A 26,591-nucleotide genomic window follows, 5' to 3' on the forward strand; every position below is an offset into this window, starting at 1 on the left:
GAACCGTGTAGTGTGCTTCGGTGAGAGAATGTCCGTTCATACATATTATTTGTTCCCCTCCTAGCGTGCCTTTTCCATCCAGTCTGCCCTTATGCCACGATTCAGGAACACCAATCGGTTTAAGGTCAGGAATAAAGTCAATAAAAAACTCAATGACCTCCTCATTTTCATGGCCCTTGGAGATGCTTCCTTCTGGCCTAGCACGGTTATGAACATATTTCTTTAAGACTCCCATGAACCTCTCAAAGGGGAACATATTGTGTAGAAATACAAGACCCAAAACGTTAATCTCTTCACATAGGTGAACTAGGACGTGCGTCATGATGTTGAAGAAGGATGGTGGGAACACCAACTCGAAACTGACAAGACATTGCACCAAATCATTCTCTAACCTTGGTATGATTTCTGGATCAATTACCTTCTGAGAGATTGCAGTGAGGAATGCACATAGCTTCACAATGGCTAATCGAACATTTTTCGGTAGAAGCCCCCTCAATGCAACCGGAAGGAGTTGCGTCATAATCATGTGGCAGTCATGAGACTTTAGGTTCTGAAACTTTTTCTCTGCCATGTTTATTATTCCCTTTATATTCGACGAGAAGCCAGATGGTACCTTAATACTGAGCAGGCATTCAAAGAAGATTTCCTTCTCTTCTTTGGTAAGAGCGTAGCTTGCATGACCCTGATGTATGCCATCTTTTCCGTGCATACGTTGCTGGTCCTCCCGTGCCTCAGGTGTATCTTTTGTATTCCCATACACGCCCAAGAAGCCAAGCAGGGTCACACAAAGATTCTTCGTCACGTGCATCACGTCGATTGCAGAGCGGACCTCTAGGTCTTTCCAATAGGGCAGGTCCCAAAATATAGATTTATTCTTCCACATGGGTGCGCGTCCGTCAGCATCATTTGGAACAGGTTGTCCACCAGGACCCTTTCCAAAGACCACCTTCAAATCCTTGACCATATCATGTACATCAGCACCAGTACGGTGGCGAGGCTTCGTCCGGTGATCCGCCTCACCTTTGAAATGCTTGCCTTTCTTTCTTACGGGATGCCTGCTCAGAAGAAATCGACGATATCCCAAGTACACATTCTTCTTACAATTAGCCAAATATATACTGTCGGTGTCGTCCAAACAGTGCGTGCATGCGCGGTATCCCTTGTTTGTCTATCCTGAAAGGTTACTGAGAGCAGGCCAATCATTGATGGTCACGAATAGCAACGCCTTTAGGTCAAATTCTTCCCCCATGTGCTCATCCCACGCACGTACACATGTTCCATTCCACAGTTGTAAGAGTTCTTCAACTAATGGCCTTAGGTACACATCAATGTCGTTGCCGGGTTGCTTAGGGCCTTGGATGAGCACTGGCATCATAATGAACTTCCGCTTCATGCACAACCAAGGAGGAAGGTTATACAAACATAGAGTCACAGGCCAGGTGCTATGGTTGCTGCTCTGCTCCCCAAAAGGATTAATGCCATCTGCGCTTAGACCAAACCATACATTCCTTGCGTCATCTGCAAACTCCTTCCCGTCATCTGCGACCCGTCAGCGGGTACTCTCAACTTTCCGTCTTTCTTACGGTCTTCTCTGTGCCATCGCATCGCCTTGGCATGCTCTTTGTTTTGGAACAAACGTTTCAACCGTGGTATTATAGGAGCATACCACATCACCTTGGCAGGAATCTTCTTCCTGGGGCGCTCGCCCTCGACATCACCAGGGTCATCGCGGCTGATCTTATAGCGCAATGCACCGCATACTGGGCAAGCGTTCAAATCCTTGTACTCACCGCGGTAGAGGATGCAATCATTAGGGCATGCATGTATCTTCTGCACCTCTAACCCTAGAGGGCAGACAGCCTTCTTTGCTTCGTACGTACTCTCAGGCAATTCGTTGTCCTTTGGAAGCATATTATTTATCATTACCAGCAACTTTCCAAATCCCTTGTCAGATACACCATTCTCTGTCTTCCATTGTAGTAATTCCAGTGTGGTGCCCAGCTTTTTCTTGTCACCTACGCAATTCGGGTACAACATTTTTTTGTGATCCTCTAACATGCGCTGCAACTTCTTCTTCTCCAAATCACTTGCGCAGTTTCTCTTTGCATCGGCAATGGCCCGACCTAGATCATTAACGGGCTCATCTGATGCCTCTTCTTCAGCTTCTTCCCGCATTGTCGGCTCAGCTTCTTCCCGCATTACCGGCTCAGCTTCTTCCCTCATTGTTGTATCATCGTATTCAGGGAACCCATGGCCAGGATAGCTGTCGTCGTCCTCTTCTTCTTCATTGTCTTCCATCATAACCCCTCTTTCTTCATGCTTGGTCCAAACATTATAGTGGGGCATGAAACCGGACTCAAACAGGTGGACGTGAATGGTTCTTGATGTAGAGTAATTGTGACCATTCTTACAGCCAGCACATGGACAAGGCATAAAACCATCCGCCCGCTTGTTTGCCTCAGCCGCAAGCAGAAAAGTACGCACGCCATTAATGAACTCAGGACAGCATCGGTCATCGTACATCCATTGCCGGCTCATCTTCAATACACAGCACCGAAAACACCAAATTAATACAATACATAAAGTTCATACATAAAGATCATACAACACTTAATGCAACAAACAAATAACTCTCTAGCTAAAGAATTTAAATGCAACAACAAATGCGATCAAGATTGCAACTAAGGTAACAATTGATCCAACAGCATAATGATACCAAGCCTCACTATGAATGGCATATTTTTTAATTTTTCTAATCTTCAAGCGCATTTTCTCCATCTTAATCTTGTGATCATCGACGACATCGGCAACATGCAACTCCAATTCCATCTTCTCCCCCTCAATTCTTTTCAATTTTTCCTTCAAATCCTCGTTTTCTCTTTCAACTAAATTTAACCTCTCGACAATAGGGTCGGTTGGAATTTCTGGTTCAACTACCTCCTACATACAAATATCTATGTCAACTTGATGGGCATAATTTGTCATAAACACGAAATGCAATGAATAGTTTTAAAAGAGAATATACCACATCCGAATCATAATCCGGACGAGGGCCGACGGGGACGGATATCAAAACCATGGCACTATGTATAACAAACAATGTATGGGTAAGATAATTATACGAGTAACTATATATCCAAATCACACAAACATCAATTTTTTATATAAAACTTCATGAACAAGAGGCTCACCACAAGGTGGTGCCAGCGACGGGACGTTGCGAGCGATCGATGGTAGTTACGACGGAGATTTAGAAGGTACTAAGTAAACCACACCTACATATGCAAACTAAGTGTTATTTTTGACCTCAAATTGCATATAAATCAAATACTAGCACATATATATAATTCCTCCCAAATTACTAAACTCAAAAATCAATCACTATATAAAGCATTGCACGAGCTAATCTAGCAATGAAAGATGAAAGGACAAAGTTGCTAACCTTTGTGATCATTTGAATGGATGGGGGCCTTCATATCTTCACAAATTTTGGGCAAAATGTGTGATGAGCTTGAGAGGAAGAGGGAAAAGAACGGAGAGGAGAGGGGAAAGGGGAAGAACAGAGCGAGCTCGGGTGGACAAAGGGTCTATGTAGGACGACCTTTAGTACCGGTTCATGATACAACCCGATACTAAAGGTGCTGGAGGGGCCCCGGACTGACAACATCCTGCCACCACTCACTTTAGTACCGGTTCGTGGCACGAACCGGTGCTAAAGGTTCGCCACGAACCGATACTAATGAGAGCGGCCGGCTAGCCGTTGGAATCGGCACTAATGCACACATCAGTGCCGGCTCAAATTCAAACCGGCACTAATGCGCTTCACGTTTGACCCTTTTTCTACTAGTGCTTGCCACTATCCACTTTGCTAATGGGAATGCTAGGACAATCACGTGGATGAGCAAAGATGAGTGCTTCTCTGCACCTTGGAAGGATTTTGTAAGACTGCTTCGATATTTCGGGATGGAGGGAGTACTAGAACATAAGCGTTATGGTTACTGCAGCCCATTTTGCACCTGATTGTTTTTTTAGAAATTGGTAGATAGTATGTACATAAATTATAAATATTTTAATAAAAAATGTGAGTTATAATTTCATAATTTAAAAGTTAAACTGTTGACACGAATATTCAACAGTGTTTAATATTTAAATTATATAATTTTTTGAATATTAGTCATGGGTAAATATTATACATAAGTGAACATTCGTAAATATTTAGAGTGTATATATTTTTTGGATTCATTAAACATATTTATTTAATAAACATTTTCAATGTCGGTATTAACTAAATATTTTTATATAATAGACAAGTTTATATTTAAATGTTTTTATTCTAATGATCATTTGCATTGCATGTATAATGTTTTTAGAATGTTACTTTATTAATTACGTGTTACAAGTAGTGCGCGCAAAATAGGCGCAGTATGTTCAGCATATTTAAGTTGCACATGCGTTTGCTTGTTAGTACACGTACTATTTACGCTGGAACTTGATTAGTGGATTGGTTGGAGTACCTCGCGTCGTAAGCGTTCGGAACCTGGCTTCCCCTTTTTCTTTTTCTTTTTGTTAATTCTGGTATCTAAGAGCTGAGCAGTGTGGCTTTTCTGCAAATTAAAAAATATTAGGGGATTTTGCTCAGAAATCCCTCGCGATGGTCAGCTTTTCCGCAAATAAAAAAACGAGTGTGTTTTTGTGCAAAAAAAAGTCTCGGCCAAGCGCCTTCACTCGCTGACATATGGGTCCATACACACGGATACCCCTGCATACGCATTTGTGACTGTATTTGCACGCTTGAGTCAAGTTTAGCGACCGCAATTCCATATTTTCAAAGTTATAGCACCAAACTTCGAGTGCAAGTATTATGACTTCTGATGATATTACCTCTCTTAAGAAAACAGAATACGGTGTTTTGGTGGGGTCTTTGTGGTGTGATTCAGTGTTATCTGCCGATCAACCCATGCTTATATGAAAAAAAAATCTATGTCGGTGGATGCATTTATTATATTGGTGTTACATTACATACCAGCGTTTCTTTTTTCGGGGTGGTGAGTGGGTGCACGGGACTGATATGTTTTATAGTCCGGTTGCTGTCAATTGATTTGAAAAGTGTTGACTTGGTGAGACATGAACCAAATCCAAAATTAAGTACCTTAATCGAATCAGAGAGCTCCTAAACTAGGGAGCATAATGAATTAAAAGAATTATTGATGCTATAGTATCAGTGCTGATATGTTTTATAGGCCAATTGCTGTCAATTGATGACAAATCATTGATCCGATCAAAATCGTAAACTGAATTCAAAAGTGAATACCTCTAAGATTAGGGAATATAGTGAATTAAAAGAATTGGATGAGAGAGCTCCTTATAAAATTATATTATTGGCCCCTTAGAAAACTTTAAAAGGGTCTTTTCGTTAATCTGCATTAAGTAAGCGGTTAGGCATCTTCAATGCGGACCTCACACCGCCTGTAAACGTCCAGACATAATTGTCCAGGCACTGCAAACCATCCAGCGCAGTCCGGACACCACCGCCATGTACGCGTTTCGCATGCCGGTCCCACCCCAATAACCTCTCCCGCTTGACCTCTCGTCTGCTCCTCGCGTCACATTCATGCCTGGAGCCGGCATTGAAGCGGTGCGTCGACCGAGAGCGTCGCTCGCGCCGCGTCCCGGTCTCCACACCTGTTTAATGTCAGAGAGACGTGACCGGACGAGACGGGACGAGGTCAGGTCCGGTGCGGTGGGTTGGTTGGTGAGGACCAGTTCCAGTGTGACCACTTTTGTTTTGATATTGTGCAAACAAACTAGGCAAAACCCCAAAGAAATGTTTACTCTTCCAATGGATCGGTTAGAGTTGCTCTAATATAATGAAGATCACCGATGAACTGAAGAAACTAGATACTACCATGTACTCCCTCCGATGCATATTAATTGTTGTTGCTTTGGTACAACTTTAGTACAAAGTTGTAGTAAAGCAACGACAGTTAATATGGATCAAAGAGAGCAGAAGATATCACTTCTGTGCCGGTTATGATTCAGCTTCTCGTTTCAAATAATGCTGGATCAAAATGTTGCACATTTAAGTCAGTTTAAGCGGGTCCTAAATATTTCGGTGGCATGTGCATCTGACCCAAATTCATACAGAACACAAATTAACTTGGTCATACTTCCAAAATTCAGTGCTCAGACGAATTTATGATAACAAATTACAAGTCATTACTTCGGTTTAGAGAATATAACTCTGATAGTAGCTTAATTCTTGACATACATTTCGACATATAGAAACAGGAGAATTCAGAGACTATATAAATCAGTAGAGCGAGAGCAGTCGTCCATGCCCACCCAATTCTGGAGCGACCTTGGAACGGGAGGTACTTGGACATCCAGAACGCCTTCAAGCATCTGAACAACTTGCCCCATCATTGGCCTATGATCTTCAGCATCCTGAATGCACCAGCATGCAGTTCTGCAAGCCCTGATCAGCTGCTCCACATCCACATCCACATCGTCTTCCAACCTGCTGTCCAGCAGGCACATAACATCTCCTTCATTCACCTTGACTGCAGCAAAGATGGGAAAGTAAGTAAACCTCCCCTGTTTGATTTTCTCCGCATTCGCCCCGATACGATTTCAAGAAGCATCATTCCGTAGCTGTAGGCATCAGCCTTATGCGTGATCGGTAGCCCTGAGATCCACTCCGGCGCAAGGTATCCGATGGTCCCACGCATCGTTGTCAATGCCCTGCTAAAATCCCGGCCAAGAAGTTTGGCCAAACCAAAGTCTGCAACCTTAGGACAGAAATCTGCGTCAAGGAGTACATTGTCCGGCTTCATGTCACAGTGTATGATACAGTCCGTGCATCCCTCATGCAGGTAAGCCAAGCCTCTTGCAGTTCCAAGTGCTATCCGGTACCGGACCTCCCAGCCCAAAGCTGCCGGGCTTTTCGAAAACAGATGAGAACTCAAAGATCCATTCTCCATGTACTCGTACACCAGCAGCCTTTTACTTCCTTCGGCACAAAATCCAAATAAACGAACAACATTGATGTGTTGGATCATTCCAATCGTTTGCACTTCCGCTCGGAATTGCTTCTCCCCTTGTCCAAATTCTTTTAGCTTCTTGACAGCCACCACAGAGGAACCTTGCAATGTTCCCTTGAAAACACAGCCAAAACCTCCTTCTCCAAGCTTTACCGAGAAATTTCCGGTAGCTTTCTTTATCTGGGCGTTTGAGAAGATCGTGAGGCTGCTGTTCGAATTCACCGGTCTGTCCATAAATGACTTCTTCTGGATTATCCGCAAAAGAACTAGACCAGTGAGGACGAGGGTTAACACAACTATCACTGTTGAAATAACAATTTGTATCTTGTGAATATGTGGAGCATGAGCAGACCACAACACAGATCCACATTCCCCAAGTTTAGCTGCAGTCATAGTACCGCCGTTATTCAGCTGTACATATACACGTGCATCGCTGAACAGGAGAAAATTGCCTCCATCTTGATGTATCCCCATCCAGCTGGGGAAAGTGCCGTGATAAATTTCATGATAATCTTCCTTATTGGAAACATATTCATCAATCTGTTCGACAATAAACCCTCCACCTTGGTTTGGATTCATAGCCAGAACTAAACCATAGTTGTAATCCCAGGATATAACAGAAGCATGGGGAATAAGGAAGATGTTGTTGCTCGTGTTTCTATTAAATCCCAGCCATCCTCCAGGCAGCAGTGTACCAATTGGATTATCAAAGCTTTGCCAGATCACCAGTGAACTCTTCACTGGATCTCTTATTACGAGATTTCCATTGTCAAGAAGCACTGTGAGTAGAGAAGTAGTAGTACTATTTATAACTTCTGATGAATACGGATATGATGACCATCCAGGAATTATTCCACCGCTAACTGGAATACAGTCTAGTTCTAAGTTGCCATAGGTTGTGAAGCCAAAGCTCGAGTACACAGGGTAACAGTTTGTGGAATCACCTAAGGGCGACCAAACTAGAAGAGGGCGACAAGCTGATGACTTAATATACCATATGCCAAACGTAGAATCATAACCACAAGGAGGAAACAGGCAGTCGAAACCCAACTTGAAGGCACCATTTTTCGAAAGCAAGGTCTGGTTACCACTTAGAAATTGGCCCGGAAGGAGAGTATCAGTTGCATACGCAAATTTAGAACCTGAAGACATGACCTTGATCATCAAGTAGAGAAGTATTACTGCAAACTCTATGTGGATGTTCCAACTCCAAAAGCAAGTTGAGTCGAGGGTGGTGATTTCGAAATGTTTGGGCTGAATAAAAGCAACTCCAAAAACACTCAATAAACTCGAAAAGTGTGTGGAAATTATTGAGTCATTCATGACAAGTCCTAATCATCCTGGAAAATGTTTCGACTCCCTCGCCCTAGGACAAAGGTAAGTTCCTTTTCTTCTGCTTGTGGATGTTGGTGTTAGCCAAACTTGCTTGCTGGCTGGCTAGCTGCTGTGGAGCGAGACGTTTGGTTGAAAAAAACAGCCAAGGGACACGGACGGCATTGATTGTTGGGCTGAAGACTGCTGACCCTGGAAAAGCACTTGATAATCTCTAAAACCATTGTAATAAGCAACAAAAAGAAACAATGTCCAAGACATGAGTTCACCCCATACATCTAGCAGGGAGAATGACTCACCTCGAGCCCGCTCTTCCGGTGCAGACGCTGCCTTTGCGGTGGGCAATTTCTCCAAGCATATATCTAGCAGGGTTCGTGCAATTTCATCAATGTTTCAGCTAGTAGAGAAATTGCTGAGGCATGTACGTACCAAGCAGCAGGTTTCAGGAGACAAATGTTTGAGAAAAACTAATGTATGTACCCCAGCATGCACGCATGCTTGCTTGCTTGCTTCATTCCCAGTTTAACCAGCTTCTGCACTCCTTCCTCAACATCAAGACAACACACAGGCACAGGTACATGAGCTTCAGCACGTAGTCGTTCATACATCCACAAACATCACTGGTCTTACTCTGCTTGTTACTCAACCTGTCCTTGCCTAGTACAGACAGACAGACAGAGAAGAACACGCTAGTACAAACAGCTCTACCCTCAGATCACGTCCTTCTCCTTCTCCCTCCCTACACTACACAGGCTAGCTAGCACAGGACAAGCACTGGCATGACATGCACCACCTTGTCTGTCTATTCTACGGCTCCTTCACCACAGCCTTGAGTGCATCCCCGGCCGTCACCCTCAGTGGCACGAAATCTGGACACACGCAAAACAAACGGCAAGATGTCTGTCTGTCAGCACCACCCAGTCTTTGCTACACACATACTACGCAGGCATCTGCGGATTTAAACAGAAATAGGGTAAAACAAGCTTTACCTGATAGGAACTTGTACCGTTTCTCCTTGCACACCGCCGTCGCTGAAAAGATATATAGGACAGCAGAGTCATTGTAAGATTTGTGGTTTTAGATTAACTTGGAATTGATACAAGAACGGTTCAGATTTATCAACACCAACAGTAGAGGAAATGATGATAACTTTAGGGTACTCGCAGTTCTTTTAAATAAAGAACCCTCAAGTCTTTGGAAAGTAATATTTGGCATCCAACAAAACATGTCTGGTTCCTTGAAAAACAAACTTGATATCAAATTTGCTAGCACAACACCCAATGTATCAAGCGCTAATACAGGCTAAGGATTGCAACCGATAATGGGAAAACAGATACCCACTTCAATTACTCATGCAAGATGTCCTAGGGGATGTGACATAGCCTACTCAGACAAGAGTGGCGAAAACCATCGTAACAATAGGGTAAGACATTATGACCACTTGCTTTACTAATGAGTATCATATCAAATGCATCCACTGTATGGTCTACAGAGGCTCTTTATTTCGACATGAACTGTCTTTCAGGCAGCATAGTCAACAAACAAGATAAATGGGTTCCTAGATAAGGATACAGCAAACAAAAGGAGGGTCAACTTACAAAGGTTCTCGTAGGTAATTGACTTTTTACGTTCCTTCAGGGCATTCTGATGAGCATCCTTCGCAAATACCTCCAAGAATAACTCCTGCAGGTGCATGTGTAACATGAATATATATATAACACGATAACACTATCCAGTTCGAGATTCAGTACATGTCATAATCACTGCATACCAAAAGAAAATGGCACTGGTACATAAATACAAGTTGCAACAAAGATAAACGAGGTACACCAGCCACTGTTTCCCATAACACTTTTGAAATACTCCCTCTGTAAACTAATATAAGAATAATTTAGATCACTACTTTAGTTTAGTGATCCAAATGATCTTATATTAGTTTACAGAGGGAGTATCGTGCAAGCAAAGAGAAGCCACTCCAACAATCTGATCCTTGCTTGGTGTTACTTTTCTTGTCACATCCATGTCGTAATTACTCCCTGTCGTTCTCACTTCTCGGGATTATTTTTTACTCGTTGGGCATCGCTTCAGGGTAGCTCACATTACATTTCCTAGAATTCAAGAGGCTATTTTAGAACTGAACTTTAGAACAAGAATGATGACATTCTAATAGCATCCTCACTGAAACTGAAATCCATGCACATTACAGAAGTCTAAGCACCAGAACTCACTTGGCAGATTGGAAATCTGAATTTTGAATTTTGAATCAGCAGAAATAGACAACACTATCCCATTGAAGATTCAGTAGATGTCATAATCACTGAGTACCAAAAGAATGGCACCGATACATAAATACAGGTTGCAACGAAGATAAACAGGGTACACCAACCATTGTTTCCCCCCAATATTTTCAAAAAAAATGAAAAATGGTCAAACAGCAAGGAAAGAGAAGCATTTGGTTGGGGGAGGGGGGGGGGGCGACAATTTTAGCTTTGCTTTGGGTCACTTTACTTGTCACGTGCATGCCTAAATCTCTCCGCCTAAATAAAAGATAAATTTGTTCTCGGGGCAAATTTCCTTTTCTTATTGGTCGGGCATCACCTTCAGGCTAGCTTGCATTATCTTGTCTAGAATTCAGGACACTGGATTTTTTTTATTGAACTGAACTTTTTAGAACAAGAAGGATGCCATTCTAATAGAATATGTTCCCAGTCAGATACTTGGATGATCTCAGCAAGCTTATAATTCTTATGAACCTGGATGCCATAAATGTAAATTATCATTGCAACCTTTTTAGTTGACAACTGAAATCTACATGAGTTAGTGCACTACAGGAGGTAACTATGCAATCAGGCCACGCTTGTTATACACTTATACCACACTGTCAGCTTACACAGGTCAACTTCCTCCTCAGTCTGCTATGCTGCAGGTACAGTTTAATCATGTTGAACCAAAAGACCTTCATCTAGTGATTGATGAATTACAAATACCAATCCCGAAAGAAAAAAACTCTATTGGTTAGTGAAGAATTACAGGACTTCCAGCGGTTGGTGCTATGAACTTATGGTCTCCTCAGCAGGACCAGAAAGTAAGAAACAAATTCACTTGCCAGACTGGACTTCCAACTTATGGCCATCTTGTTTGGTGCTCGAAAAGAATTACAAGAAGCAATTAGAATTTTGCTGGAAGATAAGCACGTGAGTTAGCAAGATAAAGAAGAAACAGCACGAAGATGAATCAAACTATTGGAGCAAGTAGAGGCAACGGGAGGTGGGCAGTGCAGTGACTATGTACTTGTGCATAACGTTGTTGCTGCCTTGATTACGGACAAAACCACTACAACTAGTAGGCAGTAGCATAAGCCAGCTTTCAGAACAATGTTGCCAGGCTGGCAGCACTGCACAACTGTCGGGGGGGAGAGAAATGCATCGACCACCAAGTAAACTGGCTGGTTGGGTAGTCTAGGATTCCTTCTACTCCTCTTTTGGATGATGGCTGAAGCTTGATATTCCAGTGCAAATCTTACTACATACTCCCTCCATCCCAAAATAAGTGTCGTTTATTTAGTACAACTTGACACTTATTTTGGGACAGTGGGAGTATAAATTAAATTTTAAAACGAACATTTCATCTACTAATTTAGCTCATCCATGACATTTATGAATTTACAAGAAACAATATGTTTAAGGTGAGCCTGGGAATATTAAGCTACATAATGAGCAATCTCATAAATTTAGCTCATCCATGAATGACTAACAATCAAATACAAGTTCAGCAATAGTAGAAACAATCTGGAAATACAACACCATTTTACTAACACCGGTCATATTCTTCCATCCAAAAAAAGAACACCAATTTTTCTCTCTAGATAACACGGTTTCCTACCACTTCGACACGATATTTCAAGTGGATATGCTTAGGAAAAACCAAAGTGAAAACATGGACGAAATGTGCACATCTACAGCAGAAATAGACAGTACTATCTACAAATCACTGCAAAACATGCCAAGAAAGACGTCCTCACAGTTCACTTGTGAGACAGTTTTGTACTGCCAGCAGCAGAAGCAGACACAGCTTATTATGTTGACATTTGGCTCAGCACAAAATCAAGCTTTGACATCTCAGACAACTTTACACTGGAATATTGACTGACCAAGGGTAGAGACAAACGATCGACAGTGAGAACACGACAGACAACTCATCGAACACCTTGTGGGCGTTGATGGGCTGATAGCACAACCAATCTAAATCTCACTAGCTAGCATAGATTCCACCCAAAATCATGGCATTCTGATAGGATGACACCAAGCTTCAGTCCTGACTGAAATTTCTAATTGCCAACACAGATCACTGCATAACTTGCATTCAGATTTTTCAGAGTAAAAGTTGGGGAAGTCTTACCGAGGCCTTGTTGACGAGGAAGACGGTCTCATTGTTAGATCGGATGGTGGCGTCCTTGTCCCGCATCAGCAGCCGCACCCGCGCCATCGGGAAGCTGCAGGTGCCCGGCTCGGCAGCCACCGGCGCCGCCCCTGCTGCCTTGCCCTTCTGTTTCTTCGCAGGCGAAGAGCCATTCTGCCCGCTCTTCGCCGCCTTTGGGGATTCCAGATCGCCATGCTTCCTCTTGCTCGGTGTGGCCTTCTCCGGCCCGCCGGAGGCCTGCTGCTTCTTGGTCGGCGTGGCCTTCTCCGCCTTGCCGGGGCTTTTCTTGGCGCTCTTTGCCTCCTTCTTCTGGGGTGTCTTGCTGGGTGTGGTGGCCTTCTCAGCACCGCCGGAGGAGGCTTGCTTCTTCTTGGTGGGCGTGGCCTCGTCCACTTTTTTGGCGCTCTTGGCCGACTTCTGGGGTTGGGGTTCCCCGGCGTCGTCGCGCTTCCTCTTGCTGGGCGTCTCCTTGGCCGCCCCGTCTGAGGCCTGCTGCTTCGCCTTCTTGGGCGTGGGCTTGGGCTTGGGCTTCCCCGCTTCGCCGGACGGCTCCTGCTTCCCGGATCCGGATCCGGGCTCCGCCGCCTCGCCGCCCTTCTTCTCCTTCTTCTTTGGGGTCGCCGCCGTGTCCCCCATCTTCTCCTTCCCTCCCTTCTCCCCCTTCTCCTTCTTCTTGGTAGCAACCTTCTCCCCCTTCTCTTTCTTCTCTGGCGCCGCCGCCTTCTCCCCCTTCCCCTTCTTCTTCGGGGGCGCCGCCTTGTCCCCCTTCTCCTTCTTCTCCGGCGCCGCCGCCTTGTCCCCCTTCTCCTTCTTCTCCGGCGCCGCCGCCTTGTCCCCCTTCTCCTTCTTCTCCGGCGCCGCCGCCTTGTCCCCCTTCTCCTTCTTTTTCGGGGTCGCCGCCTTCGCCTTCTCTTTCTCCCCCTTCCCCTGCTTCTTCGGGGTCGCCCCCTTCTCCCCCATCTCGCTCTTCCCGGGCTCCGGAGCAGAGCCCTTGCCGGACTCGGCGGGGGCGGCGACCTTCTTAGGCCTCCCGGCCCCGCGCTTGGCAGTGGAGCCGGGGCTGGCGCCGGCGGCGGCGGGGACGGGATCCTTCTTAGGCCTCCCAGGCCCGCGCTTGGCAGTGGAGCCGGGGCTGGCACCGGCGGGGACGGGGTCCATCTTAGGTCTGCCGGGCCCGCGCTTGGCAGTGGAGCCGGGGACGACGGCACTCTCCTCACCCTCGGAAGGCACGGAGCTCACCGCGGCGCTCTTCTTCCCGGCCATGCCCGCCTCCCTCCGCCGCCCAAACCCTCGCCGAGAGCTCTGGAGTTCAAAATCTCTCGGGGCCGCGCCGAAGCTTCGCGAACCAACCGAGAAATGGGCGCTCTTTTTTATGTTAGCCACGGCTACGGTTGTTTTCACAAACCAAACCAAAACCCAACGCCTTTTGTGTTCCAAAGCAAACGTCCACAACTCCACATCTCGAACGGGTTTGCCATTTCAAAGGTTTTCCTGCATGTGAACGAAATTTGTAAATCCAAGATTTGTCGCAACTATTCTGACACGTCTGTAGCTTGGCACATGTTTGTCGGTGAGGTCTGACTTTGTTTGCTTTGAGGTTCGAGGGTATTTCTTGGTACCAAATAAATGCCACAGCTAGTTTTTGCCTATTCTGACACGTCTATGGCTCGGTACATGTTTTGTCGGTTGTGCTTATTCAATTGGACGATGCAAGTTCCGACTTTGCGTGCTTTTGGGATCGAGGGTATTTCTTGGTACCAAATAGATGCCCCCGCTAGCTTTGCCTATTTTTGCGGAAGTGTGAAATTATGTGCCTGTTTCATATGCCAGTTAAGCGGACGACGGATCGAGGCTTCTCCGATTATCTAAGGAAAAAGGTTGCTCCCTCCTTTCCAATATAAAGGATCGATAGTTTGGTTGCTATCTTCGAGGGTGATGACATCCTCATATGACTCCATTCACCTTCTCAAGCAAAAACAGCATACGTATTGCTAGAGAAAGATATGGCCAACGATCATCGTTGTTTGCCATTAAACATTGGGATAGATATAAAACGCAAACAAAGATAATTGTTTTGCGTAAGAGCCCCAACTTTACTCCGATTTGCAAGGAAAAGGCATGCAACCCAAGGCAATATTAGGAAGGGCAGCACAATGTTTTTACGTGCTCATACATGTCAAACTCAGGTTCATTGGCGTCGGCAGCCATCTTGCCAACCATGAGGCGCCACTCCCACTTATCTGTTGTACGGAATGCAGGAGGGGCTGCGTGTTGTGGTTCGTCTCCCACACTAAGGCAAACCCATTTAGACACTTATAAAAGAGATATAACAATGTTTATAGATATTAAAGTAGTGATTTAAACACTCTTTATATTTCTTTACAGAGGGAGTAGTGTTGAATTAGTATGAACAGTGATGGCACTGTTTGCCCTGCCAAAAAAAAATGAATGTACTGTCTGAATAAAGATCAAGTGTACTACCTTTATTATTAACTCTAACTACTAATGACGGTCAGCCATTTTATTTGGCATACTAACTGCACTGTGCAGTTGTCCTATAGGAAATTACTACACCCTGCCATGCGTACTCCCTCCCTGTAAATATAGCTGTCATTTTCGCCTCTAACATGCAGACCCTACACATGGTCTGCCGTAATAAAATACTACTATCTTCATCTCATAATATAAAAGTGTTTTTAACCGTGTTAAAACCATTTTTATACTATGGGACGAATGAAGTATCAAACTGCAAAAACGTCTTATATTTAGAAAAGGACGGCGAACGAATACGTGCAGATAATCGGATCAAACCGTGTCAGTTGTATTCCTTCGGCCAGCGTTGTGGACTTGTGTGGACGATGGAGCTTGAAGAATGAAGATGAGGGGCACTGGTTCTATGGCAGCTCAGATTTTGGACTCGCGCCGAATCCGGGTTGCATAAATTTCTCATCATCACTTGTTTTCTTCTTTTAGGAAAATTCTAGTGACCAAACTAATATTCAGTTCAATAGGAGTACTCAGGGCCGACCCATAGGCCATGCAAACAGGGCGCCCGCCCTGGGCCCCGGCCCAGGTATTCCTTCTCTGGTGAGTAGAATGGGCAAAGGAATGTACAATGGAAAAAAAATGAAGGCCCAAGGAGCCGTGCTATGGAAAACCGACCTGCAAAAGTCACGTCTGTTCGCACTGGATCATCATCGTTCTCGTCTCTTCAGCTTCGTGACTGCTACAACAGTTGATCGTAGCATTAGATATAAACACCAGATCCAGAGACGCAAACAGAGCTATTATTAGTGCGATTAACTCATATTCCAGTTCTGTTTCAATGTAATTTTTTTTCGAAAGTCGTAGTGCAAACATAGAAGCTCATAAGCTAGCCAAGCGCTTGTTGTCTTTAGGTCGGGGGCGCCACCTTTTGTTTGGCCAACCCCATGACCTTGCTTGTATCCCACAATCTGTGATTTTCGATTAATAAAGCTTGGTGATCCTAAAAAAACAAAAAAAAAGCTCCGCGACTGCTCCGCTTCCCCAAATCCCGACTCGTGAACATCGCCGCCCCTCGCATGCCTGATGCCTCTCCGATTACAAGGACACGGCCGTGATACCTAGGGCGCGAATTCACTCCCCAATGGTCCTCTCCTTCCTTTTCGAATGATCTGGTCACTGCCCATCAACTAGAGTTGGAGAGATCAAGATGGTGTGTGTTCTTGCTTCCCGTAACCTCGTTCCTCAATTCAAAGATTCATTGGTATTAGCCCTGCCCTACGGCACTCACAATTCCACGTTGCACATTGTTCTGCTCTTCATTTGATCCAAATGTGAGAGAGCCCTCCTTGCCCTCAGAAGGTGCGGGGGTCACCGCGGCGTGCTTCTTCCTGGTCATGCCTCTCTCCTCCTCCGACCAGCCACCGCCGCCGCCCAAACCCTCGTCGGGAGCTCTTGAAGCGCGGCTGCTGCGGAGTTAAAAAAAATCGTGGCCGCGCGGAGACTTCTGGAAACAAATGGGAGACGGGGGCTTTCGCGCTGGGGTTTTAATGCCTAACAAAGCCCATATCCACCGCACAAATCAGATCCGATGGTTCTCCTTTTCCGAGTACTACTCCTCGCTACAGCTCTGTACTACTTTCACCGCTACTCTGTTTTGGAGGGAAAATGAAAACTTCTGCTCACTTTACCGTCAAAATAGGACCACAGCTAAGACCTCAAATTACTGGAGTCAATCTCTAATGGAGAACCAAGTAGAAGCAGATTCAAATAAGTAAGTGAGAATAACATTTTCGGTTTTGTGCTGGATTCCTCTTTTTTTTTGCAAATGACTGACACTATTTTCTGCACTTGTGCATTCTATAGAGAAATTGTATTGCCTAGTTGGATACCTCGGCTTGGCTTACACATATTTGGTTGGCTGAAGTCACAAAGCGGCAAAAGTGTGTGCTTTGCAAAATAAATGTAGAGTGTTCTGCACTTTATGTGTATGGATACTTTTATGATTGAGCCTCTTTCATGGTAACTAAAATTTGCTTGATATCGGCAGTAGTTTAACATTTTTGTTGTTTAAGTTAAAATGTATAGATTGAAATTGTAAAATTATGTGCCCCGAAGGCCATTGAAGCGGTGCAGGTCGGCGCTTCAACAATGATCAAAGATAATGAGTTGTTTTTTCTTATATGGATGTCCTGACTTATTTTTTTGTTACTCCTATGAAAAATATAGTTGTCGTTAGCACTAGCGCATTTATACACTGCTTTATTTGAAAACCGCGGATTCCTGAAGGAGCGAGAAGTTGGCATTATCAACACAAGTTGTACCAACACGATCCGTAGAAGGACCTCTAACAAATAAAATATTACAAATGGGTCCTTCGATTATGCTCAAAGATCCTTCAATAAGGACCTGGGAAAGTGATCAAGTCCCTATTCCATTGTCCACGTCGTTGAAACGATGGAACTGCCATATCTGGTGAACTTCGCCTTTGCCGTCATGCCTTGAATAACGCTCATCATATTTGCAAGGCGATTTGGGCCTCCAACTTTGGGAGGATGTAAAAAGAGACGAAGGGGTCAACGGCAGGCCACCGAGTGGTCGGCCATCAATCCTCACATGGATGAACGCCTACCCTCTAAGCCCCGTAGACCTCCAGTTTCGGCGCAACAGCTCCCGCACCCCCCGGATCAATAAGATAGACACCGAGGCACCCCTTTCCTCGTGAACCGACGACCTAGGTGCTATGCGCACCTTCGTGGGTGCTGCTTCCTTCCATTGGGAGTTGACTAACCCAATTGAAAGTTAGGTGACTGGTGTCTAACTAAAGTGAAATAATAAATGGGGGAAACCTTGTGCATCGCGAGTTAGTTCAGGATATTGAATCTGGATGGGCAAGATTGAGTCATATGGTTGACATTACTGATGCAGGACTAAAGATGCAAACCACACACCAGAAACTTTCAAATCGATATCTTCTGTGAACTATTGTAACTTTGTAAGATGTCAGGAAGAAGGTGCAGTTCCTTCACCAGATGAATACCGTGTGAGCAGACATGTAAGATTTACATGAATAAGATAGAAGGAGTACCACTATTTTGTAGCTATGTCGTATCCTGCTACTCCTTCTTTCTTGATGCGGATCTTCCACTCGTTTTTTGGAAGCAGGTCCCGTGGAGGACGCTACAACTTTCTTCGGACCCATATGCATGTGCTGAGTTGTTGAGGGTGCTTACGGTCGCCGTCTGTAGGCGGTGGGGGAGCAAATCCGAGGTGACGAACGACGGCGAGCTTCGACGGAATGAGTCTCTCACATAAGAATCCAGAACGCGCTTTCCTGTTATCGCGCCAACGCTAACGTTAAGGATATGGTATTTCTCATGGACTACATAAATGCCAGAGCACATTTGTGTGTGATCTTGAGATCAGGAGGTCCTGCATCATACTTTGCTTGAACCACCGTCGACCAATGATGGAACTACAATTGTCGATAAAATGGCCGACTCAACAATTTGCCGCAGATAAGTCCTAAGCCAACACACCGTTCGGTTATAAGAGCATATTTTCCCGAGGTAGCATGTTCATGACTTACGCAAATTGAAAAAAAACTCATGACGCTCTATGGCTCATAGTATCATTTTCTCCTTCACCGGATGGGACCTCAAAGAGTCCCCAAAACAAAAAGATAGTACAAGTGGCGGCAGCCGGCGACGGCCACCACCAATGTCCGACGTGTTCCTCCGACGTGGCGCCGCCCCATTGGGGCACAGCACGTCACCGCCACCGACGCGGCGGCCCCGCCCACGGGTTCCTCCCGCGGGCCCCCACATGCCAGCCACACGACCCAGGCTCTCTCATCTTTTTTTTTTTGAGGGAAACCCACGCTCTCTCATCCACTCCGAAGCAAAAGAGAGAGAAAAAAAAAAACCGAGAAAGAGATCGAGACCACGCCGCAGTCCCCCTCCACCCTCCTCCCCCATCCCCGTCGTCGCTCTTCGATTCCGCCGGCGATCCGCGCCAGAGCCCATCTCCATCTCAGGTAGAGGTGAGTAGTAGAGGGAGCGGGGAGCTAGGGTTTCCGCGCGCGCGCGTGTGTGGGAGGGGAGAGGAGGAGCAGGGATGGCGCAGGCGGTGGAGGAGTGGTACCGGCAGATGCCCATCATCACGCGCTCCTACCTCACCGCCGCCGTCCTCACCACCGTCGGCTGCACCCTCGAGGTACGCACGTCCCCCGTCCCCCTCTCTTCCGGCCCCCTGCGCCCACCCCGGGGGCCGTTCGCGGCGCGATCTGCTGCTTCTGCTGCCGAGTCGAGTCGATGACCTAGTGATTGATTGATTGATTGGTTGGTTGCAGATCATCTCGCCCTACCACCTGTACCTCAACCCCAAGCTGGTGGTGCAGCACTACGAGATCTGGCGCCTCGTCACCAACTTCCTCTACTTCCGCAAGATGGGTATGCCAACGAACCAACGATGCTCGCCTCCTATCCACTCCCTAGTCAAGTCTGCAATGCGTTGTGAAATTCCGTAGCACGGCATGGCGTAGGGCTAGGGTTTGCTGAGGGCTGCGTGGATTCGTTGCTCCCATGCCACTCCATTTGCCACTTGAGGATAAAAGTCTCACCGGCGCGATTCATTTCATGTGCTCCGAGAGTATGGTCTATTGAGTCGGTCAAGCCGCGGCACAGGGAGATATGTTAGAATTGATAGGTTTTGGGTACGTGGCGACAGTCGGCGAAGGCTCGTTCGCTTTACATGCTGCTGAGCTGCTGCCCTCCCTTGTGTTTTGTGGCGCTGTGCATATGGTAATTTGTCGCATTGGAAACGGACACGGCCTGCTTGTTTGTCGTGTTGCGTTGGCTGCCGCATCAAAGTCAGCACGGAACAATAAGCACAGATTTGTGAAGTTAATATTTGCGTGCTTCAAACGGTAATGGAGAATTGGTAACCGATGGCTTGTCTAATATAATATGTTGCCATGAATGAGCAGAATCTAGATTGCGTTGCCGTTGAGTATCCGACATTTAGAGTCGTTATCTCGGATATACGTTACTAATTTGTCTGTGCTCATGCTAAACACAAGTGCTTACATGTTCCTAGCTTGTTGCACGTGTTTGATTCACATGCTCGTCGGCAGCCCTTTACTCTTTGAGACGTATACTTTCTGTTATTATATCATTTATGGGATAAAGTTTATGTATAGCTGTAGCCCTTCACTCTTATTACTGAACCTGGTTACTCTTGTTTCCAGATTTGGATTTCCTGTTCCACATGTTTTTTCTTGCGCGCTACTGCAAACTTCTCGAGGAGAACTCATTCAGGGGAAGAACAGCTGACTTTTTCTACATGCTCTTGTTTGGTGCTACTGTCCTGACTAGCATCGTTCTGATTGGTGGGACAATACCTTACATTTCTGAGACATTCGCCAGGATTCTTTTCCTCAGCAATTCATTGACGTTTATGATGGTATGCGATTAATTTAAAGGATTCAAGCATTTACTATTTCTATAAAAAGTTGCCTATGCTAGGACACATAGTAGAGAAATCCTGTCTTTAAGAATTCTCCTTTTTGGGTGCCGGAGGCAGAACATTAGTAATACCCCTGATATGGCATGGCAGGTTTATGTCTGGAGCAAGCACAATCCCTTCATTCACATGAGCTTCTTGGGTCTGTTCACCTTCACTGCTGCCTACTTACCTTGGGTAAGCGTTGCACCTGTCCACTTGATACTCCTCTAAAAGTACTTATTTGATGACGAGTGTAGGCATGCAAATTGATATTTCTTCATGCCTGAGAATTGATTCACCTGATCCGAGATATGTATATAGGGGAAATCACTACTTAATTGTAATGACTTTGACAAGCTTATGCATATAAAAACTGATATTTTTTCATGCCTGAGTATTGATGCACAAGATCTGAGATCTGTATATCGGGGGAATACATAAGTTATTGTATGACTTGAAAACCCTATCTGGCGGGTACATGTATCGATTCAGGCTGTTTTATTTTCAAGACAAAACATTTATGAACCTCTTTTCTTTGCCTCCTCGGTTTCGCAGCGTATGTAACTAACTATAGGTTTTGGCTTAGGCCCTGTTTGGTTTCAAATAAGTCACCAACTTATAAGTCGAAAAGTGCAAAAAGTGACTTATTTTGCCAAACGGACCCAACTTATAAGTCACCCCAACTTATAAGTCATAAGTTGCTCCACCCCAACTTAAAACTTATAAGTCACCCCCTTTTACGTGGGTCCCATCACCTTTACATTAAAAAACAAGGTGGGAAGGTGTGCTCAGGTGACTTATAAGTCAGATGACAACCAAACAGACGTGACTTATAAGTCACTGATTTTAAGTCACCTGACTTATAAGTCAGGTGACTTATTGGAACCAAACAGGCACTTAAAAGAGGGCCTAGTGCATTGGGAGTAGAGATGAATTTCACGGGAAAGGATCTTTCCTTTACTATGGAATCCTTGCGTTCTAAATGGTGCGAGATGCAAGATAAAGTGAATGAAGTAACATATTAGTTCATTTAGTCATCATGGAATAAGTCCTGGATAGATCATGTATGAGTAAATAAATACTGGAAGGTGTATGTGAGGTAGCGTGTGATAACTCTGCATTAACGGGCATAGAGAATGTAAAATAGCTAGTTATATTCTGGAAATGGAAGTACCTTAGACTGACCTGTTCCAGCTAGAGAATTGGACTAATCATTGGTCCTATTAACTCCAACCAGGCAAAACCTAGCCATTACTGGGTGACCTGTAAACTGCTGTGTAATATGCACAGTTACAGTAGGAAGACACCTGGCTATCTGTCCATCGTACAGGATGGCATGCCACTGTTGGAAAACATGACAAACTGAATAAACTGCCACATTTTGCTCTGATACTGTTCTCATGTGATCCTTACTTGGTCATCTCATACCATGACTGGCAAAGTTAGTGAATTTTTTATTCATGTTATATTATTTTATCGGAGATGAAAAATAGTGGTCTGAACTGTTTCTTTTAACTTGCAGGTCCTTCTTGGCTTCTCTATTCTGGTGGGGAGCAGCACATGGGTTGATCTTTTGGTGAGTTTTGCTTAACTGATGAATTTCAGAGTAATGGTTGCAGTAGCGATTTTGTTAGTGTTTATGATTTGAACATCTTTTCTGGTCATGTAAGCCATTAATTGCTAACTGACTGAACAATATTTAGGATTAGCTGTTAGTGCTTAGTTCTTCGCGTGGATTTGTAGGAATGTTGACATGTTGTTTATTTGTACCATTTTCTGCTGCAGTAATGTTGCAACCACTCAATATTTCTCTTATCCGCTCTGCCTAAAGGCTGCCATATTTAGGTTTTGTTAGCCAAAGTTTGAGTTTGGTTGCCACTTGCCAGTATAGACGTACCTTCTTTTATCCCATGGTTGTCCAAAACCTGATGATGGTTTTATAACCAGCTAACCGGATGTTACTGGGCAGTTTTGAAAGTTTTAACATGGTTCAAATCTACAGAATGAGCTACTGTTTTATGAATGCCGCTAGCGCTACAAACCTGCAAATCGACCATTAGAGATTGTGGTTGGGATTTTACGCGACTTCATTTTGGTTGATGTAGCAGCTTGTATTGATGCTAAGAAAGTGGATGGCTGCTACTATGCTGGCTGGCTGACTGGCCAGTGTCTTGTCTGACTAGTTTACCTTTCCCACTGCTCACATGTTACTGTCATATTCGTTACAAATAGCTAGCCCCTTTCTCTTAAGTACTCTGTCTTGCGTACCTCCTGATCGTCATTTATTCTTTACTTTTGGACAAATTAATTGAATCATAAATCCGCAGGTATTTGTTTTCTCTTTTGGACGAGTGGCTACGATAGCTCTTAACTTGTAAATCATGTTTCTTTCAGGGTATGATTGCTGGCCATGTGTATTACTTCCTGGAAGACGTGTACCCTCGGATGACCGGTCGGCGTCCCCTGAAGACCCCTTCCTTCATCAAGGCGCTGTTCGCCGACGACAATGTGGTCGTGGCGGCCCGCCCCCCCAACGCCGGTGTCGCGGCTGCAAGGTTCGGTGGTGTGGGTGCAGCAGACCCCCAGTTCCAGTGATGACCGACATGCAGTTTGTTGGATATAATTTTGTACACCCGTGTCCGTGATGATATGTGCAAAATATACACAGTATAATTCTCAGTTAGGGGTTTGGATTTGATGCCAATGCGCTGCTAACAAAAGTGTATGTAGCTGGGCTCCTGAGGCCATTTGTTTGTTGGTTAACTTTGACTTGACGTACTTGTCTCATCTTGCGTGGCGTGGCGTGGCACCTTCGTTAATTAGGCGAAAAAACACGCTGAAAACCAGTCCTTTTTTGGCGTCCCCATAATTGCGTTGTTGTGCTTAGGTTATGAGGGTTCTTGGCCACATGGATAGTTCAATGTGCTCATTAGCGCCTGACCAGACGTGGATCATCCAAGGCACATTAGCATGGCATACTCCTGTTTGAATCGGAATTCGAAAACAAACTTCTTCTCAGGAGGATAGATAGGGTGATTTAGGTGAGATCCTATGTAGGTGGGTGTGTGTTGGGGGGGGGGGGGGGGGGGGCTTGAATTCCAACTCAAAATGCTGATTAAATACGAGGCACAAGAAATTGGAAATGTGGAAACATAAAAAAAAAGACATGGAACAAATTTCTAAGCATTGCTTCTACTAGTAGTAAAATATCGAAGGAGAAACATTTGAGGGTCTCTTTGATTTGCATGATTCTCAAAACGTAGGAATATGAAAAATATAGGATTGAAGTGGCATGTTTGCTTCAATTCTATAGGATTAGCAGAGTTGTGTTTGATGGCATAAGTAAAACAAATAAATTGTGAACATAAGTAAAGCAAATAAATTGTAAGAAGATACTGAAGTGGATGCTGGATTTTCTATAAAATATAGCAAGCAAAATTCTTATATGATTCATTTCTACAAATCAAACAACCAACTTAAGAAAAAATCCTAAGGACAAAAAATCCTATAGAATTCACTTAAATCAAAGGAGCCCTAGTTACAAAAAAAAAAAGAACAACACAAAAATAGAGTGTCATTCCATTTTCAATACTACGTAATTTGTGCGTGAGTTTGATTGTGCCTAGGAAAATCGTAAGACTCTACACATAAGGTTGGGGTTGATAAAATTTTCCTAAGAAGAACCTCCATCCTATATTAGTTTTGCTCAACGGATGCATTTATCACTGAAATACGTCTAGAAGGGAATAGTATAAATGAGTAAAAATTCGTATGAATTGTAATCCTACGGATCAAACAACCCATATAGGAATGATCAGAATCCTCCAATATTCCTTCGAAAATCCTTTGAACCAAAGCAGGCCTAAAATTTGGTCGTTCAGACCAAATTCAAATTCCCAAAAGTTTAAAAGCCACAGTTACTGAGGCATCGTCGTCAAGCTTGGGCCCTCCTCCGCTCGAACACCGAACGGAGCGATGGACTCCCGCCACCAGCGGCTGGCGACGCTGACCAAGGCCCTGACCGCGCACGTCAACGCCGGCCGCCACCGCGAAGCGCTCGCCTTCTTCGCCCGCATGGCCTCCGACCCGGCGCTCCCGCCGCTCGCCGACCCGTCCTTCGCGTACGCCCTCCCGCTCGCGCTCAAGTCCGCCGCCGCGCTCCGCCTCCCCTCCTCCTCCGCCGCCGCGCCCATCCACGCCCTCGCGCGCAAGTGCAGCGGCCTCCTCAGCAACCCCTTCGTCGCCTCCGCACTCGTCGCCTCCTACGGCACCGGCTCCTCCGCCGAGGCCGCGCGCCGCCTGTTCGATGAATTGCCCGGCCGCACCGCCGTCGTCTGGAGCGCCATGATCTCCGTCTACGTCCGGTCGGGGGACGTCTCGGCGGCCGCGCGGGCTCTCGGCGATATGGATGTTGTGCCGACCGCCTCCTGCTTCAACTCGGTGATCGCGGCGGTGGTGGAGTCTGGGGAGCACCCTGCCCGGGCCGTCGAGCTCTACCGGCAGATGCAGGGGATGGGCATCAAGCCCTCGCTCATCACCCTGCTGGCGCTTGTCCGCGTGTGCACGGGGCTGGGCGCGCTGAGCTCGGTCAGGGAGGTGCACGGCTTCGCGGTGCGGCACGGCATGTTTGTGAGCTGCCATCTCGGCAGCTCCCTCGTCGAGGCGTACGGGCGGTGTGGCTCTTTGGTCGGCGCGCAGAGGGTTTTTGAACTGGCGGAGGAGCGCGACGTGGTTGTCTGGAGCTCCATGGTGTCGGCGTACGCGTTCCATGGCCATGGAGACGTTGCGGTGTCGCTTTTCAGGCGTATGGAGCTGGAGAAGGTCCGGCCTGATGGCATCATGTTCCTCGGCGTGTTGAAGGCCTGCGGCCATGCTGGTCGCGCAGATGACGCCTTGAAGTATTTCGATGTGTTAACCAAGACATATGGAGTGGAAGCATGCGGAGATCATTATTCGTGCTTGGTTGATGTCTTGGGACGGGCAGGGAGGTTGCATCAGGCCTATGATGTTATACGGACGATGCCGGTTAGAGTTACCGCAAAGGCCTGGGGTGCTCTCCTTGCTGCTTGCAGGAAGTATGGGGAGGTGGGGCTGGCAGAAGTTGCAGCGAGAGCGTTGTTTGAGATTGAACCAGAGAATGCAGGGAACTTTATTTCGCTTGCAAATATCTATTCGGGCTTGGGTATGCATGAGGAGGCAGAGCGGGTGAGAAGGGACATGGAGCAACAAGGCTTGCAGAGCTCACCTGGAAGCAGTTGGACGATACACCGCAAGTCAAGGTATCAGTGACTTGACCATGTCCAATAAATTCGTTTTTCCGCCACTTCCTTGTCTGTACCAGCCAAGCTTCTATGTTTGTTTTTTTACAGTTTTGGTCTTAGTCAAATCATGAATGGACTGACTTATTTGTTTGCTGCAGTGAACTTGTCTGAAGAAGGAGGCTCACATCTGGGAAATTTCATCACTCAGAACAAAATTTATTCGGATACACAATTTCTGTGTCCATGAAAATGTAAGCGGGATATGCCAATATCTCCTTTTTGGCCACTACCTTTAGTTAATAGCAGCTGGAAAATATTTAATTGTACCAGAGCCCTAACCCTACATCTATCAGAATGTGCTGCATTTGAACCTGAACTGATTTTTAAATGCAGCAGAAACTTTTCTGTGGCTTAATGCTTAGCTGTAAATCCTGCATAAGCATCAAATTTTCTGCTGGGCATGCTGGAAAGAAGCCTTAGAAGCCATGTCATTATCAAAGTTCAATCCTAGCACTGATCTTATTACCATCTTATTTACACATTTTGTACT

At 45.5% G+C, this 26,591-nt stretch overlaps 3 protein-coding genes and 1 pseudogene across 3 annotated transcripts; 2 read left to right on the forward strand and 2 right to left on the reverse strand.

Moving 5' to 3' along the window:
- Positions 1-6,187: 6,187 nt before the first annotated feature.
- Positions 6,188-8,367, reverse strand: LOC123087545 (G-type lectin S-receptor-like serine/threonine-protein kinase SD2-5; annotated as a pseudogene).
- Positions 8,368-8,924: 557 nt separating this feature from the next.
- LOC123087546 (muscle M-line assembly protein unc-89) lies at positions 8,925-14,179 on the reverse strand. The gene is made up of 4 exons (XM_044509584.1): positions 12,771-14,179; positions 9,971-10,055; positions 9,362-9,403; positions 8,925-9,241 (listed from the first exon to the last, which is right to left on the reverse strand). The coding sequence occupies exons 1-4, from the start codon at positions 14,052-14,054 to the stop codon at positions 9,180-9,182; spliced, it is 1,473 nt and encodes a 490-aa protein (XP_044365519.1). The 5' UTR covers positions 14,055-14,179; the 3' UTR covers positions 8,925-9,179.
- A 4,980-nt stretch (positions 14,180-19,159) lies between these two features.
- LOC123087547 (derlin-2) lies at positions 19,160-23,554 on the forward strand. The gene is made up of 6 exons (XM_044509585.1): positions 19,160-19,490; positions 19,627-19,726; positions 20,524-20,738; positions 20,892-20,975; positions 22,303-22,356; positions 23,175-23,554. Exons 1-6 carry the CDS (start codon positions 19,392-19,394, stop codon positions 23,373-23,375), a joined length of 753 nt encoding a protein of 250 aa, XP_044365520.1. The 5' UTR covers positions 19,160-19,391; the 3' UTR covers positions 23,376-23,554.
- Positions 23,555-24,480: 926 nt separating this feature from the next.
- Positions 24,481-26,569, forward strand: LOC123087548 (putative pentatricopeptide repeat-containing protein At1g03510). The gene is made up of 2 exons (XM_044509586.1): positions 24,481-26,059; positions 26,200-26,569. Exons 1-2 carry the CDS (start codon positions 24,756-24,758, stop codon positions 26,210-26,212), a joined length of 1,317 nt encoding a protein of 438 aa, XP_044365521.1. The 5' UTR covers positions 24,481-24,755; the 3' UTR covers positions 26,213-26,569.
- Positions 26,570-26,591: the final 22 nt, after the last annotated feature.

This window comes from Triticum aestivum, chromosome 4A (assembly GCF_018294505.1).
Source record: "Triticum aestivum cultivar Chinese Spring chromosome 4A, IWGSC CS RefSeq v2.1, whole genome shotgun sequence".
In the NCBI taxonomy this organism is placed as follows: domain Eukaryota; kingdom Viridiplantae; phylum Streptophyta; class Magnoliopsida; order Poales; family Poaceae; genus Triticum; species Triticum aestivum.

Excerpts from the sequence above, each read along its gene's own strand:
- LOC123087546 (XM_044509584.1), bottom strand. The coding sequence starts at position 14,054 with ATGGCCGGGAAGAAGAGCGCCGCGGTGAGCTCCGTGCCTTCCGAGGGT. Across the intron at positions 9,404-9,970 it reads AATTACCTACGAGAACCTTT|CGACGGCGGTGTGCAAGGAG; the intron begins GTAAGTTGACCC and ends ATATCTTTTCAG. Across the intron at positions 9,242-9,361 it reads ACGGTACAAGTTCCTATCAG|ATTTCGTGCCACTGAGGGTG; the intron begins GTAAAGCTTGTT and ends GCGTGTGTCCAG.
- LOC123087547 (XM_044509585.1), top strand. The coding sequence starts at position 19,392 with ATGGCGCAGGCGGTGGAGGAGTGGTACCGGCAGATGCCCATCATCACG. Across the intron at positions 20,739-20,891 it reads ATTCATTGACGTTTATGATG|GTTTATGTCTGGAGCAAGCA; the intron begins GTATGCGATTAA and ends ATGGCATGGCAG. Across the intron at positions 20,976-22,302 it reads CTGCTGCCTACTTACCTTGG|GTCCTTCTTGGCTTCTCTAT; the intron begins GTAAGCGTTGCA and ends TTTAACTTGCAG.
- LOC123087548 (XM_044509586.1), top strand. The coding sequence starts at position 24,756 with ATGGACTCCCGCCACCAGCGGCTGGCGACGCTGACCAAGGCCCTGACC.